The sequence below is a fragment of the Erigeron canadensis genome, chromosome 4 (genome assembly GCF_010389155.1).
Source record: "Erigeron canadensis isolate Cc75 chromosome 4, C_canadensis_v1, whole genome shotgun sequence".
Taxonomy (NCBI): Eukaryota; Viridiplantae; Streptophyta; class Magnoliopsida; order Asterales; family Asteraceae; genus Erigeron; species Erigeron canadensis.
Window position 1 is genome coordinate 37,261,913 of NC_057764.1, and position 17,193 is coordinate 37,279,105.

General features: G+C 30.5%; 2 protein-coding genes across 2 annotated transcripts; both read right to left on the reverse strand.

Moving 5' to 3' along the window:
- Nucleotides 1–1,215: 1,215 nt before the first annotated feature.
- On the reverse strand, nt 1,216–2,546 carry LOC122598534. The gene is made up of 2 exons (XM_043771126.1): nt 1,741–2,546; nt 1,216–1,650 (listed from the first exon to the last, which is right to left on the reverse strand). The coding sequence occupies exons 1-2, from the start codon at nt 2,407–2,409 to the stop codon at nt 1,423–1,425; spliced, it is 897 nt and encodes a 298-aa protein (XP_043627061.1). The 5' UTR covers nt 2,410–2,546; the 3' UTR covers nt 1,216–1,422.
- A 1,353-nt stretch (nt 2,547–3,899) lies between these two features.
- Nucleotides 3,900–7,199, reverse strand: LOC122597792 (E3 SUMO-protein ligase MMS21). The gene is made up of 7 exons (XM_043770361.1): nt 6,987–7,199; nt 6,837–6,908; nt 6,261–6,371; nt 6,038–6,148; nt 5,733–5,872; nt 4,371–4,453; nt 3,900–4,289 (listed from the first exon to the last, which is right to left on the reverse strand). Exons 1-7 carry the CDS (start codon nt 7,071–7,073, stop codon nt 4,138–4,140), a joined length of 756 nt encoding a protein of 251 aa, XP_043626296.1. The 5' UTR covers nt 7,074–7,199; the 3' UTR covers nt 3,900–4,137.
- Between the last annotated feature and the right edge of the window lie 9,994 nt (nt 7,200–17,193).

The following is a 17,193-nucleotide window of genomic DNA, read 5'->3' on the forward strand; positions in this document are numbered from 1 at the left end:
GCTTTTCTTCAACTTTTTGCTACCATAGTTTGGACTTTGGAGTGGGTCTTACTTAAATTTGCTGACTTTTCTGCAAATCATATATCCACCCAACTACCTAAGTTATGGTTTAACATTATTAGACAGCAAGTCACAGATATTGACTATAATGACACATGAAATTAAAAAAGTCATAAAATGATGGGATTCAAGGATATGGAAGAGATTTTATTCGCCATATACAATATACAACAAAACTATGAGTTGAAATTTTTAGCAACTTTTTTTCGCTCTCTTATGAAATTAGAAAAGAGCGGACTCCAACTTTTGGGGGAAATTGGAAGTTAGTACCTATACTGTAGGTTTCATTATCATAGTATTGGTACTTTGATCACATCTTGCGGTTTTGTCCATGTAAATGGACATGTACACTTAGTATTAGGCTTCCATACATCATTCAAAAGGTATTGAAAAGTGAGAATCGTACGTTATGCGTTTTGATAAAATTCAATCTCATAGCCCTTTTAGCGGCTAGCCGGCTACAACTGTTTTTCTTTTCTTCTATTTTCAGAAACTGAATCAAGTTTTATAACTTATGTTCACTAACATAGTTACATTTTACACATTGATGATAAACCAAACCTATGATTCCTCAAAAGGGATACATCAAGTTAAATCCAAAGTCATAGGCGATTGACATGGTTGCCGACTAGCTACAAGAATTCTATCATGCCAACACAATATTAGAAATCTGAGGATTGACTATACATTCTATAATTATGGGTTCGTGTTTGATAAACAGCCATTAGCATCCGCATGCATGATAATATTGCGATTATACAGTATTCACTACTCAATAAGCAAAGTTGCAGATACATGGGGGTCACATAACTAGTTGTGCACTTTTCTTACCGCTCACGATATTGGGAATTATGCATGTACGCTGTATTAATGCGTTTGTAGATAGACACATAAGATGCAGACACAAAATATGGTATGGAGTATCGACGCCAATGACATCTAGTCCACAGGATTCATGTAATATGTTTCTTTCACATCTGCAATGCAAATTTATATTCTTTTATAGACAATGAAAATGTGTTCTCTAGTACGACAGTATGCAAACATATCATGTTGGCCCCTTTTATTATTATAAGTGAGGTATTGTGAACACTGTATTTCCGTTTCTTCATCAAATGAACTGCTATGAAGTTTTAAGGAAAGGGAAATGAATGTTATACAATAGTCTATGTACTAATTTTTTAATTCATTTAAACATATTTGAATCTAAATGGCCAAAATGGCAAAATGTACAACCACTACAGCCAATGTTGGAAGAACGAGACATACAATGAATCTAAACAAAGTTTTAGATACCTTATTTTTGTCATGATTCAGATATATTATTAACTTGAATCTTATTCCGATTCAGTAAACTTACTATCACGAACACTCCTGACGCACATTAGAAGCTACTGCTCTAGCCCAAAACTTGAGATGTGCCTTCATGTCTTCTGATGAAGTTTTATCAACCAATCCTCCTGGAATTGCAGGAGCAACAGTACCACTTCTACTCTTTGTGCTTTTGCTTCGGTTCCTCTCCATCTTTCTCATGTCCCTAAGGTTTTTTTGATCTGCTTCGGGTTTCTTTTGCACGTTTACTGTTGCTGTCTGCATAAGTCAACTCTTATTAGTTGCTACACACATATAAATCTTGATATTAAACATGATGTTTGCAAAGTAAGATAAACTAAACTGTACCTTAGTTGATTGTTGGGTTGGATTCGATGTTTGTGAATAGTTCATGGATGCTTGTCTTATCAATCTCCCTAAAGTAAACTCACTTTCTTGATCTGATTCTTCTTCATCATCTTCTTGATAACTTACATCTACAGAAGTTGACTTGGATGATGTTTGGGTCAAATTAGAATTTGGGGTTGCCTTTTTTGTTACATAAGATTTGGTTTCTGTTAAAGTGGGCAAAGATGGTATTCGTGTTAGCCTTGGAGGAGCAACAGGTGGTTGCTTTCTTGAATTAAAGCTTGAGCTTTTTCGATCTTTTTTAACCATTGAGTCTTCCTTGTCAACTCCAACTACAGAAGACATCAAGTTAGGACTTGGACTAGACTTTTTCATAAGAGAATTAGAATATTGTGTTTCTATTGAAGTTGGCAAAGAAGGTGTTCGAGTTAGACTTAAAGGAGCACTGGGAGGTTGCTTTCTTGAAGAAAAGCTCGACTTTTTTTGCTCAATCTTGACAACGTGTTCTAGAGTCGATTTCAAGGGATCAGGTTGAGAATGAGTATGAAGAGGGGGACAAGAACTAGAAGCAATATCAGAATAACATCTAGATATACTTCTTGGTTTTGTATGCAGCAAGTTTCCGAAAAACCAACTGTCTTCCAAAAGATCTCCAGTTTCTTCTTCCATAACTTAACCACAAAACTTGGTGAATCTTATGGATTATGACCTTGAATGAAACTATAGTAATAGTACTACCTGAATAAAGCTGTCAATGAGAAACTTGCTTATGATTGGAGGGATGAAGTGGGATTGACTCGTGTGATTTTGAGATTGATGCAGTTATATATTATATGTTATATGTATTAATATATTCAATAAAAAACTTGTTATGGTCCTGTCAATACGAACATTGTTAATACTTTTAAGCAATGAACGTAAGAACAAAAGTGACATTATTTTGGTCATACACTCATACATGACAATGTGCATGAATATAGTTTATTAACTGATTGGGAGGTTGGGAAGTGAATAGGAAAATGGCTATTGCCAGCAACTACCCATGTGCAACAGGTTCTTTGTTCATGGACTACTAATGATATTATTAATATTTTTATTCATATACTCAAAATGCCCATATGGGTTTTCCATTCCCATAATTAAATGCTTTCAGTTTTTAGAGTTGCATTGTTATTTTATGGTATCATCATGGATAGTATAAGATACTATGATATTTGCAGAAAAGCTTGTTTAGTACTGTATATAGGGAATGATGTTGATCCTCAAGAACTTGGGATTCTCCTCCAATGCCAACTAAATGGTTATCTTTAGGGATGCAATATCCAATATCGGTTTGCTAAATGCACAAAACTGACTACACTTAATTTGAGCTTGAGAAGACATTTGAGTCGGGCACAAGTACCAAAATATTCGAGCTTAATATAAGCTTTTTAACATATATATAGAATTACCAAATCATGTCGAGTCGAGCTAAAAAATGTAGTGTTTAGTCGAACTCCACATTATCAAGCCCATCAATTATAACTTTGATTTATATTAACTAGCACGTTACCCGCGCAATGCGGCGTTGGTCGTGAAAATGCCGTTGTAGTGGGGGGTCGAGTGTTAGTGGTGGAGACGGCGTCGAGTGGTGTGGATAATTGATGTAAATGGTTAATGAAAATATATTAAAGAATAAAGGATTGGTAGCGTAAATTAATCATTAATGTTATGGTATAGTGTATGTTGAAATATTTTAAGGGGTACTAAGTGAAAATATTACATATTTTCAACACTTCCATAAATAAAAGGGGTTATTTCTTTTATAATATAGTATAGATACTAATTGTCAAGTTGATCCAAGCAGAGATGAAAGGTGTCAATTAGGGCGTTTAGGTACTCGAGTTCTAGTTTGTACAAGGCTTGGTCAAGCTCAAGACATGTTTCGAGCTTGGAGTTTGGTAATAAAGTCAACATAGCTTAAAAAAATTAATAGAATAAGATACTCAAACACTATTACACGACTTTAGAAAGCTACATCAGCTCAATTACACCCCTAATTGTGTAAAGATCCATATCCTTCTCACCATGTAATCAGGTCATTCTCATAATAGTTCACCATGGAGAATTGTACAAAAAGAAAATACATTAGCACATTCATGTTTGGGACACCCTTAAAATATCTTAGAAATTAGAATGTGGGTAGATAGGTCATAAACTTCGTTACAGTGCGTTCTAGCAACAAAAACATCATATGTATGCCTTCTAAACATTTAAAACTGATTGTAGAATTCAGATATCAAACAACTATCACTTCATAAGTCATAACAAAAACAAAAGATTCCATTAATCTTTATACCCTACGCAGCTACAACTGATATCTAAGAGGTGAGTCACGATTGCATATTATGATGTTTCTCACTCAGAATTTTCTTCGTCAGTATCCTCAGTGAAATCCTCTATGATGTTAGGCGGGATTGTGTCCTTATTCATTGCACGTGATTCTTCAATTTCGATGAGTAACAATGGGTCACATACAACTCTTGCTGCAATCATGGTTTTAGGACATCCTGAAAAAAGTGAGATCATGGTTAGAAATTAGAATGGAGCAACCAAATCATGCTAAAAGAAAATACATCTGATATATATACCTGCCACTGGACATCTATTGCTATACTTGGAACTGATGTACTGCATGATAGCCTTCCTCTCATATATATGCTTGCAGTCCATACTGTAAAAGCATACCATTGTCAGATCATTAATGAATTATACATATGCGATATACTGGATATAAGGAGAGAACAATTAAGTCATCCGGCATTATAACATTCTTCATTTTATATTATACCATTTGAGGAAAATTGCAGGTTTAATTCTTGGTCCGTGAATAGAAAAAGTGGATGGGTGGAGATAAATGTTATTAAACACTAGTATCTTTTATTTTCTGTTAGATAACAAACTGCATTTGGAATACTAGCAACAAAAAAGGGTTACATTTATCAATGACAAGTGACACTGATATATTTTTGCAATTTAAAGTTTTTCATTTTAACCTCAAACAGTCAACGGCTTGTGATCTAGCCAACAAGGCAACAACATATGACTTATGAGTATGACCACCAGTAATTTGGACTTTGGAGAAGAACCAATGCAAGCAGGCAAGATGTTGACAGGAAAAACAGAACGTAATAGAAGAGAGAAAACGAAATGTTTGAGCAGACAAAATAGGCAGTTGGGTAACAGGTCAAAACGAGTTCAGGTTAAAATGTTACTTTTTGTTCAGTAAGGCTGACCTCTAGACACCTTGTTGACCATGTTTTCAAAAGATGATAGATACTTGATACGTTCATTATGACAGCATACAAAACTAATATAAATAACAACTTTAGAAGGTTATTTACATTAATAAAAGATCATGTTGACTTTCTCTTTTGAACCATTGTTAACTTTTTGATCTGACCCGTTTGACATAAAACACAACCAAAATCAACCAATTCATAAGTAAATGAGCCCAAATTCTCATCTTTGCGATATGTTAAATTTACGACAACATTGTTCACATGAGATGAGGACATGGAAAGAGTGTTGATTTGCATAAATCAGAGAATGTTAGATCTACCCAAACAAAGAAAAGAACATTCAAGTGGTGTACCTGAAATAGGCTTATAATAAAAAGAGAAGTCACCCATCAAATATTAACTTACACCATGAATGGATAGCAAGGAAAAGAGTATGGTTAGGCTTGCTCATATCTTTTTGTAGAGTACTATTGCAATGGGGTTCTTAAACGAATGATTATATCTATAGTATGAAATCAATACTAATTTGTAAGCTGTGATGGGATTACGAGGTTATGATCGATGCTAATAAAATAGCACTTATTTCAGAGGATTATTTATACGTGTTACTTTTTACATACTTCATATATTTTATAATCTATACAAACACATAATTCACTATTGAGGTATTCACATCTATGATAGAAGCGAATCAAGTGCCAGAGATCAAACCTGCGTACAGGTTCTGAGAGTTCAGTAACAGGTTTTCCACTTAACGGACAGGTAAAATTTAAAAGGATATTTTGTGTACTAGTGACTATGATATCTTCCTGTTCTTCACCGGGCATAGGTTGTCCAGAATTATGCACATTCTATATAATAGACAACTTACAATCAGATAACTAGAGCAACAATATGTACTTTACTGATCAAACGACGCAATGGTAAACCGGGTCTTACCCATGTAAATGGTACACAAGTAATAGAATAAGAAATTCAAAAGTTTCAAGTACACGTATACAGGGTAAGAGAGTTACCCAGATAGCTTCTCTAAAGAGGCGTAACAACTGATTAACTTGTGGGGCAGAAGTCGAACGGCGTTTTGCCTTTGCCATCTCATTGTCTATCAGTTTCTTAAAATCAGTCGGCTGCAATACAAAGGAACCACCAAATATTGTACCATAAACGATAAGTTCTAGTAAAACATATACTCTGTAACACCAAAGAAAAAAACTTGTAAATACGTGAAAATCGCAACACCTGTTCAGCGGGCTGATACGTATTCCCAACATTTTCAATTGCAACGGAAAGATTAGCACAATCCTCATAAGATTGCAGTAACTCCATATACTCATTTTCAAGTTCCTTCACCTATAGCATTACCAGCTTTATAAAATGAACTGATAATCATATGATATCTATATATATGCATGTGGTGGTAGTTCATTTGAGACAGCTAAAACACTTGAGACAGACAAATCACATTTGATTTCAAAGTGCTTGAATGCAAATAAAATATGTGAATTGAATTTCACATGTAATCGGAGTCAATCGGAGTCTTAAGTTTTTAGCAGCCTCAAATGAACCTACTCCAATGTACCTTCTACATATATGTATACAGACGTGATCAAATAAAAAGGCTTACACTCGTAAAAGTAATAAGAAGAAAGATTCTAGTACCGACGCTTATGATTTTTTTGCATCATGACATAAATTGAAAAATAAATTGAGAGTGTACCAATTGGGTTTTTTTACTTGTTTAGCATATATATATATATTAATGACCCAATAAAATTATCTCTAACAAAAAACCCTAGAAATAAATTGAGAGTGTACCAATTGGGTTTTGTGTTGTTTCTCAAGACTAATCCCAATTTCCTTCATACTACTTATAGCCCTTCGAATATCCTGTCAATTTTTATTAAGAGTAATTGAATATAGTAACAATAATAATAGTAACAATAAATAATAATATATAGTAATTACAGCAAGGAGTGTTTGATTATCGTCGCAAAGTGTTGAAGCGGCGTTTTTCATTCTAGATGATACTTGCGGAGCTGAAGTCGACGCCATCACGTCGACGGCGTTATCTGATTCTTGGTTTTCCGATCGAGATTTTGTGAAAATAGATGTATTTACCGGCGGGAATTCAGAAAAAGGGGGGAAAGGGGAAATTGTATTATTTGAGGAAAATTTTGCTTTTTGTTACGAGTTTAGAAAAAAAAAACACAATTTGTGTAATCTAAATAAGTCTATAGTCATGCCCGCGCAATGCAACGGCGACGATGTGGCGACGGTAGTAGTGGTGACGGCGACGATGGTGATGGTGGCGTGATATTGAATGTAAATTAATTGATGTAAAAGAGGTTAATATGGTTATTTAATGGTTAAAGGATCTATGTTGTAAGTTATTTTATTAAGGGTATTATAGGTATATAGGTGGAAATGTTTAAATTAATGAATAAATAAGACAGATAATATAACCATTTTAAGTCTTAATTACTTAAAAAGAAAATAGTAATTTGCTTTATATAATAGTATATATTTGTTATTTATCTAGAGCCTTCATCATGAGATCTTATACATTTTGTGGTAAAAATGTTTCGGTTAGGGGTGAGTACGGTTCGGTTTGGTTCGTTTTTTTACTAAAATCGAAACCGAACCGTTATAATTCGGTTTTTGAAAACTAAAACCAGTTGGTTTCGGTTTTTTCGGCTTGGGTCTATTTCGGTTTGGTTTTTCGGTTTTAGTCGGTTTTTAACCACTTGTGGTTTGAGTCAAATTGAGCTTCAAAAGTTATAAGTTTATACCCTATAATTACACCTTAATTAATTTCAACAAGTTTTCAAAACAATATTAGTAACAATAACACTACAACAATAACAACAAATCCATAAAAATAAGTTGTACAAACTTCAAATAAATTTTATACATAACTATTTATATCTTTTACGTGTTGTTTAGTTATACAAGTATTAAAACAAATTAATTTTGTTGTGTATTTTCACTTAAAACATATTAATGATATTATTATATACACCTAAAAATGCAAATATAATAACATATTTATCAAAAATTAATAATAAAATGATATAACTATAAAATAAAGTAAAAATATATATTTTTGGTTCGGTTCGGTTTTTATGGTTCGGTTTTTCATTAGAAACCAAAACCGAACCACAACTTTCGTTTTTTAGAAAAACAAAACCAATGGTTTTTGGTTTTTTCGTTTTTCGGTTTTAATAGTTTTTTGGATTTTCGATTCAGTTTTTGCTCACCCCTAGTTTCGGTCATAGTTTTCGACTTGTTGTTTTTAACTCGACTAAGAGTCATGCTTTTCTCTTTTTCCTGTGGAGGGGTGAAGCCACAAAATCAATCTCTAGCTAATCTCTGACGAAAAAAATAAAATAAAATCTCTAATTTTACAAAATGAGTCAAACTCCTCGATTTCCAAATACTGAAGATTTCATAAGAGAAAAAAGCTTGGTTTGCTACTACTTGGCTACTAGCCCTACTGGTAGTATATATAGCTAGGGCCCTATAACTTAATGTTTCAAAAACAAGCTGGCCGTATATATTTTCATAAAAATATATCAAGTATTTATTGTACAAATATAATATTGATAATTAATATATTAAGCTAGAAACATATAAAAAAATTATGTTTAAATAGTAAAAATAAAAAACTTTAAAAATTAAATTTTGTTCTTTTAGTTGCGACTCGCATGGACTCGAAACATGATTTGTATAGACTCCGATGAATCTGGAGTAAAGTTGAGTTATCCATCGAATCGTCTCATTTCACTTTGTTTTGACTCGAGTCATACATGTCGTGACTCGTTGATAACAATGGTTCCGTCCACCACCGGTTGAGGCACACACCATTAGTTATATTTTTCTTACTTTAAAGAATACTGATAACAGATGATGTTTATTGATTTACAATTTGTATTTTATAGATAATGAAGATGTATGATTATTTTATTTGAAGAACAACATATTAGTTAACGTTTAGTTGATGGTTAAGATAAATTGATTGGCTGTTAATTTAAGCATATCGTTAGTGCATACCAAACAAACATAACATGATTTTCGCATATTTTATCTAGAAATTCAATTTTTAATGCTTTTAACGACAAATCTATTGTAAACTACTTCAAATAATATTACATGTCAAAGATGACAAAATTCTTTACAAATAGGCTAACTCCAAGTTAGCAAAACATTTTCTATTTTACAGTCGTAGATCGGAACTAAATGTCTTAACTGGACTAATGTTAATGGGCCAATAAAATATGAAGATGATGGGCTTGTTTCCCACCACTAGGCACTAGCTACAACAATTTGGCAATTTCAATTGTGTATCCAACTATCCACTGTTATAAGCCTGTAATCAGTTTTCTTAAATCATAAAGACTTGTCTAACTTTGTTTTGTTATATCTAAATACATATGTAACGATATTACGATTTTGCTACCACAGCTTTTAGAGCTACAAGAGTATTGTAGATAAAAAGTTAATTGTTTTTTATAATCATAGTTTTCGGGTACTACATATCATACTGGCGGTACCACATGGGGGTTGTCCCCTCAAAATTTAGATTTTGTCAAATATTTTTTTATATTTTTCATCGACTTATAAGAATTTTTTATAAGTTTTTAACATTTGGACCCCTTATATATCTATTTTTACAGATATTTTAATTTTGACCTCTTTAAAAATTTATTCTGGTACCGCCTCTAACATATGTATGCAATTATGCATCTAAATATATTAAATATAGCTTATGGTGTTGTGATTATTAATGAAATAATTAAAACTATCAATGTTTATTTTTTCTGTAAGACCGTATGTTAATTGATATATAAATACAAATTATGAATACGAAAATAAAGCACTAGAAAAATTGATTTACAGATTGCTACAACCTATGAACCTTATATCCGTGACCATTAATATATTTGTCAAACCTAACTTGTAGTTGGAGCTAATAGGTGTAATCGATAACTAGAGCTCTAATATCATCTCTGTTTGATAACATAACTAAAATTTATTAACTTATAAATGTAAAATGATGATAATGATAAATGTATCAAAAAGTATAACATACTTAGTTAAATTAGCTCATCAACCCGGGCCTAAATAAGAAGTTTTAAAAATTAAAGTTTTATATTTGATTAAGTAATTACAACCTTTATGTTTTACATCTTCATACTCAAGCTAATTTATCTGAGGAATAAAACTCAATAGAGTCCAAATTTAATAGTAACAGTGTAATTTAATAAAATTAGGAAAAGGAGTGTTGGACTCTTGGTTGATCATCATTGATACTCTCCGACGCAAATACTTAATTACTATGCCACCAACTGCGTGCGTATACTTGCTATCAACAACGTTTTCATTTATAATACGAGTAATAAAAATGCTTAAAAACCAAAATTTATTTTACAATTATATTAGTTAACATAATAATTACTACATCTATCTCTTGGTGGTTGCATAGTGCCCATATCGTACTGTTAAACCGTGAAGATCAAAAGCATTCACCGTCAACATGTGTTTATTATAACACAAAATATAATCTATAAACGGTAATGACAATTTCACATATTGTTAGTTGTTACTATTCTTAAAATAACAAATAAAAAAAATTACAAAAAATGTCACATGTTGAGTAATGTAAGGAAGATCCATTTTCTAATCCTCCAACAAATCTAAACACCTAAAGACAATGATTATCAAATTTTATCCTACACTTGCACCATTTTTGATAACTTCTTAGACAGAAAAAATTAATAGAACTTTGCTAAAAATTATTCTACAAATATGAAATTAAAAATCTAGGAACTTAATTACCATATTTTTGTAATCTTCAACAGTTCAACTTCATATTTTAAGCATCCTGAAATGTTCATTATCCCCTTTCATGTCTTCCAAGTCTAATTAACAAATCAAAAACCTAAAGGCTAAAAATAATCTCTAACATATATGCATAACCATATCAAAAACCTAAATTAACCAAAACAGTCTTGAAATGTATGTAAAATAATTAGAGATCACAAATAAACAATATAAGTAGTTTATAACACAAAACAAAATAAATATGAGATAGTTACCTATGAAATTAGAGGAGAGATAAAAAAAAAATATAACAAATGAAATTATTCTTCTATGAACTTTGTATCTTGTGTAATGATTTATCATTAAGACTAGAGTGGTGCCCGCGCGTTGCAGCGGCGATGGTTTATAACGCTTTAGACACTGTAACGGTTTATAACATTCGGTTTACTTGCATGAGATGCGTCAATGCAGGATCTAACCGTATATATCATTCTAAAAATAAGTCGTGTATTAGGTGTAAAAAATAATGAAGTGCAAACACTAACCATGAAAAATAATCACTTACAATTGTAGGGGAGGAGACCAAGGCAATTAAAAAAAAAATAGTCAAAGATTAAAATTTAATACGAATATACAAAGGACATAATTGGTTCGTAATTGCGTGAGTTATAAAAAAGTAATTATTATTTAAACATTTTGTAATATACTCTATGACAATTAAGATGTTTTTTCTTATTCATAGCAATACCTTTAGCAATAATTTAAGAGTAATGGGGGTTTTATAACAATAGGGGTTTTAGATAATTGTGGGGTTTTTTTTATTAAGGGTAATTTCATAATTTTAAGGATAAGGTATGTGGAGGTAGTTTAAATGTAGAGGATATATTTAGTAATTTAAAGGTAGAGAGTTAAATGAGGGAGAGGGTAATTTATTTATATATGTAGTATAGATATATAGTAATCAATTGAGATTTGATTGTCGTTTTTAAAAAAAATAAGAGATTTAAGGTTATTTTCAATTTACGAGTTACTAATTTCATTTTATCTAATTATTAAAAATAATATTAATATGACATCATTAGGAGAAAGTTGTAGCCTGTTATGAAGGTTAAATGATGCCACATAAGCAAAACTTTTAAAATATTTTCTAGAAAGAAGGCTACTTTATATATATATATATACTATGTTTTTACCCGCACGATGTGCGACTATTTAAATATTTGCGTGATCATTTAAAATATCATTAATGAAATATAGAAAACTAATCTAGATGTAAATATATGTTGATGATTGGTAGAAGTATTTTTTGCTAAATTATACATCCATGTTATTCATTGGCCCTTGCATTCATTGGAGTTTAGTTATAGTTGTAGTTTATGGTTGATAAAAGTACTCGAATTACTTGAAATCTACATAGTTTTAAAGTTATCTCTTACCATGATGTGTGTTATTTTGCATCCTTATAAACAATGAACATCCTTAAATGTTATGAAACAAAATCGTTAGTGATTTACATATATAACAAAAAAAAATAGGGAGATTGATATAAAACTCAAAAAAGTATTAAATTAAACCTATGTTACATAATACAAAGTACATACCTTCTAATTTGATAAACATAAAGAAGTGGATATTTCCATAACCGATTATTCAAAGTTATTTGATCTGAAAATTGTTGGAGAACCATAGTTCAAGATATATATATATATATATGTTATTCCAAGACTAAATTAAACATTTTGTAGAAAAAAAATTGAGAGGAAAATAAAACATATATCAATCTAAAATAACATAATAGATGAATTTTAATACCTATATAGTATTCAAAATAAGTATATTAGATTATTCTTTTTTTAATATTACATAGCATCTTTGAGATAGTCTTATTTTCTAGAATATATACATGTTCATGCATTTTTTAGTTAATTATTAGTGACATATATTTACTTTTGAAAATCACGTATTTATTATATTGAGAAACTTTTGCCAAACAAATTTAGAAATGGATTTAAATGTGTTATTTATTTGTTTATTTTCTTTATATATATGTATATATGTATATATATAAATATAAATATAAGAGAAATATTGTAAAAAAGTGTGGAGATGGCACATAGGATTTATCCTATGTGACAATATTTAAAGATAGTTTTAGAATTGAGGAAGACTTTAAATCGCTAGGATTCCTACTGTTTTAATAATTATATATATATATAGGGTAACACTTCGGTAAGAACACTTTTAAAATAAGAACGGTGAGAACACCTTAAAAACATCATTTTGATGCATTAAAAGTCCATAAAACTAACATAGTGCATAACTAATTATCATTATTTAAGTGTTTAACAACACATTCATCCGTCAAAATCAAAATAATCATGTTTTTTGTTTTGTACATCCATCTTGGATGCATATTCATCAAAATGATGTATCCAACAAAAAACATGATTTTTTCAATTTTGATGAATTAATGTGTTGTTAAACACTTAAATAATGATAATTAGTTATGCACTATGTCAGTTTTATGGACTTTTAATGCATCAAAATGATGATTTTAAGGTGTTCTCACCGTTCTTATTTTAAATATGTTCTTATTTGATTGTCCCATATATATATATATATAAGAGATGATATTTTAGATAACGAAGGTTGGTGCCTGCGTGTTGCGACGGTTAAACAGTGATGATAATACAAAACAGTGTGGGAGGAATCGATATGCGTGTGTGTAAATAGGAAGGAGAGAAAGAATTGACTGTGTGTTAGATCTTGGTATGATGTTTGTCTAATTATGTTTAGAGATATAGAATTAGAGGTAATTTGTGAATTAGAGACAATATGGGGATATTGAAAAGATTGCTGAATTTTTTAAAATAGGGAGTCCAATAAGGGATTATAGATTAACTTTCTCAAAAAAGCTTAAGTTATAAACAAATAGCTATCTCAAATATTTTATGGCTTAGAAGATTATAAAAGTCAATCAATATAAGTTATCTTATTTGATAGAATATAATATGAATGTTAATAAAAGAAAAAAAAAACTAGAGTTCAAATGTTGAATTTTTTGATAATGATATTATCAAAAGAAAGAAGATTATAAAAATCTTTTAAAGTTCTATATATATATATAATATATATATATATATATATATATATATATATTTTGAAAGGTGAATTTTGCAGGAAATTTCGTGTCGCGATTCGACAGCGGAAGGTCTAGCATACGTTGTCTTAACCGGGTCCGCGCTAGAGAGCTCTCTCGAAGTAGAAATGCCTATTTCAAATAACCGATAGGGGGAAAACCTCTTACTAATCCATCCGAAAACATGACGATCAATAGGGGTAAACCTTGCTCCTTCAGACTTGAACATGAGAATACCCAAGTCAAGCCCTCATAAAGGAACTTCCTTATGTCTTCCCCAAAAGCTTGAACTCAAATTCTTAAAAATAAGGAGATAATATTTCAACTATTGAGCTAGTGGTTAAGGACATTAATCAAACAAAATAGCAATGAAAGACATAGCTTTAAAACCTCGTGACAAACATAAATAAAATTGCAGCTTGGATAGCCTGCAAAACCAAAGGACCAAATACCAATAAAGACCCTCCCTCCACCTTAAATTCTTCAATCATCAAACATGGCAAAAAAATAAAATAAATCAGAATCCTACCTTCTCAATAGCCGAAAATAAATTTCCACTAAAGTAAAAACCATGAAACTAAGAAGAAACCATCAAGGCGCGTTTGTCATTGCATTTTCAAAATAAATTTTACGTTTTAATAAAAAGTTTTGAAAAGAAAATATGTTTTTACTTTATTATTCTAAAAACAGTGTTTTCACTTTAAGCAAACACAAGTGATCAGTTTTTTTAACCAAATACTTTTCCCCGACTATTTGTGTTTTAATCAAATAATCTATTTAGAACACAATTCCAAACATCCACTTCAGACTACTATATAATCTATCGTTATTCGAATTCACCCGTTAACCAAAAGATTATTTAGTCTCATAACTGACAAAATATGGCTTGTCTTTTAATTTTGCTTTTATCTATAAAAGTTTTTTGTTACCTATGAGAATAAGGGAAAGATTAAATATATGATATATATATATATATATAGGGTGACTATCAATTATCAAATGAGAATGAAATTAAAATGAGAACAAATGAAAACACTTAAAAACTACATTTTGATGCATTAAAGGTCTATAAAACTGACATAGTGTATAACTAATTATCATTATTTAAGTGTTTAACAACACATTGATCCGTCAAAATAAAAAAAATCACGTTTTTTGTTGGATGCATTATTTTGATGAATATACATCCAAGATGGATGCACAAAACAAAAAACGTAATTTTTTTGATTTTGACGGATCATTGTGTTGTTAAACACTTAAATAATGATAATTAGTTATGCACTATGTTAGTTTTATGGACTTTTAATGCATCAAAATGATGTTTTTAAGTGTTCTCACCGTTCTTATTTTAAAAGTGTTATCACTGCAGTGTTACCCAATATATTTGATGCATTAAAAGTCCAAAAATTGACATAGTTTACGACTAACTATCACTATGTAAGTGTTTAACAACTCATTGGCATGTCAAAATCAAGAAAATCATGTTTTTTTTGTGCATCAATCTTGGATGCATATTCTTCAAAATGATGCATCCAACCAAAAAACTTAATTTCTTCGATTTTGACGGCTCAATGTGTTGTTAAACACTTAAATAATGATAATTAGTTCTGGACTATGTTAGTTTTATGGACTTTTAATGCATCAAAATGATATTTCTAAGTGTTCTCACCGTTCTTATTTAAAAAGTGTTTTCACCGGAGTGTTATCCTATATATATATATATATATGTTTATTTATTTTAAGACTGTTCTTATTTGATTGTCCATATATATAGGGTAATACTCTGGTGAAAACAGTCTTAAAATAAGAACGGTGAGAACATTTAAAGACATTATTTTGATGCATTAAAAGTCCATAAAACTTACATAGTGCACAACTAATTATTATTATTTAAGTGTTTAACAACGCATTGATGCATCAAAATCGAAAAAATACGTTTTTTGTTTTGTGCATCTATCTTGGATGCATATTAATCAAAATGATACATCCAACAAAAACTGTGATTTTTTTGATTTGACGGATGAATGTGGTGTCAAACACTTAAATAATGATAATTAGTTATGCACTATGTCAATTTTATAGCATTTTAATGCATCAAAATATAGTTTTTAAATGTTCTCACCGTTTTCTTAATTACATTAAATTAGGGATGCAAATGAGTCAAAGTTTATTATAGATGATTATGAAATACACTAATGTAATACTTGTTTAAACAAAGTTATATTAAGTTTATATTGGGAAAAGTTCTAACTAAAATCTTAGTCATTTGATATCCTTTTAATTCTTTGTTCTCTCTTAACGAAATGTAAGCTTGCATGATGCATCATCAATTTCTTCAAGCCATTAGTTGAACTCAAGCTTAGCAATTAGCATAGATTAATTATTTTAGTCGGGCTATGGACTCGAGCTCGTCTCAACTAATAGGTAACCGGACAATAAAGAAACAATGTTGTTGAGTTCAATCTCAAGTACTATTAAAAAAAAGTCTTAATCCGGTCAACTCTTAACAAATTTGACTCGACGTAACGTTTTCATGTACATAACTTGATGAAGCGGTTGTTTGAGCTACTATACATATCCTTTTACATATTGTTATGTTATTTTCCTTTAAAAATGTTGTGTTTTAATCGGTGATACAAGTCAAGTATAAGACCAGCTAACTAAAATATTTGAAAGATTTCATAATAATGAAACTTATAAAGACATATTTGTTCAACTAAATGAGAAAAAAAAACCATAAAATTTATTAAAAAAATCCTTAAAATACCTAAAAACATGTGTTTTAATTCTGGTTTCGCTACTAAATTCAATCCGACAAGAATAAAATCATGATTCTAAAAGTTGAAATTATTACTTGAAATTAAACATGTGTTTCACCAACAAATTTCAAGAAAGATGTTAAAGTTGACCGCCTCCGATGGCCCTGACCAAGTGACCAATGACCAAGTTGGCTTTGTATCCAAAACTTGATCCAAGACCACCTGCAATCAATTTTGTATCGCTAGAAAGTCATGTAGGCTCCAATTATTTTCGTCCCTATTTAAATTTAGACTACAAAGAAGAACAAATGTTACAACTTGTGCCCGTCCAGTTTATAACAACATTTTTAAACCATTATACGATGACGAATTTAGGACTTGAATTTATTTTGGGTAAATAGGTTTACCCTGGTTAGAATGGGTCATATACTCCTATATTGTCGATGTGACAAAA

Coding starts and splice junctions, on each gene's coding strand:
- LOC122598534 (XM_043771126.1), bottom strand. CDS start 2,409: ATGGAAGAAGAAACTGGAGATCTTTTGGAAGACAGTTGGTTTTTCGGA. Junction 1,651..1,740: donor CAACCCAACAATCAACTAAG/GTACAGTTTAGT, acceptor TGACTTATGCAG/ACAGCAACAGTAAACGTGCA.
- LOC122597792 (XM_043770361.1), bottom strand. CDS start 7,073: ATGGCGTCGACTTCAGCTCCGCAAGTATCATCTAGAATGAAAAACGCC. Junction 6,372..6,836: donor AACAACACAAAACCCAATTG/GTACACTCTCAA, acceptor GTAATGCTATAG/GTGAAGGAACTTGAAAATGA. Junction 4,454..5,732: donor CTCTCAGAACCTGTACGCAG/GTTTGATCTCTG, acceptor ATGCTTTTACAG/TATGGACTGCAAGCATATAT.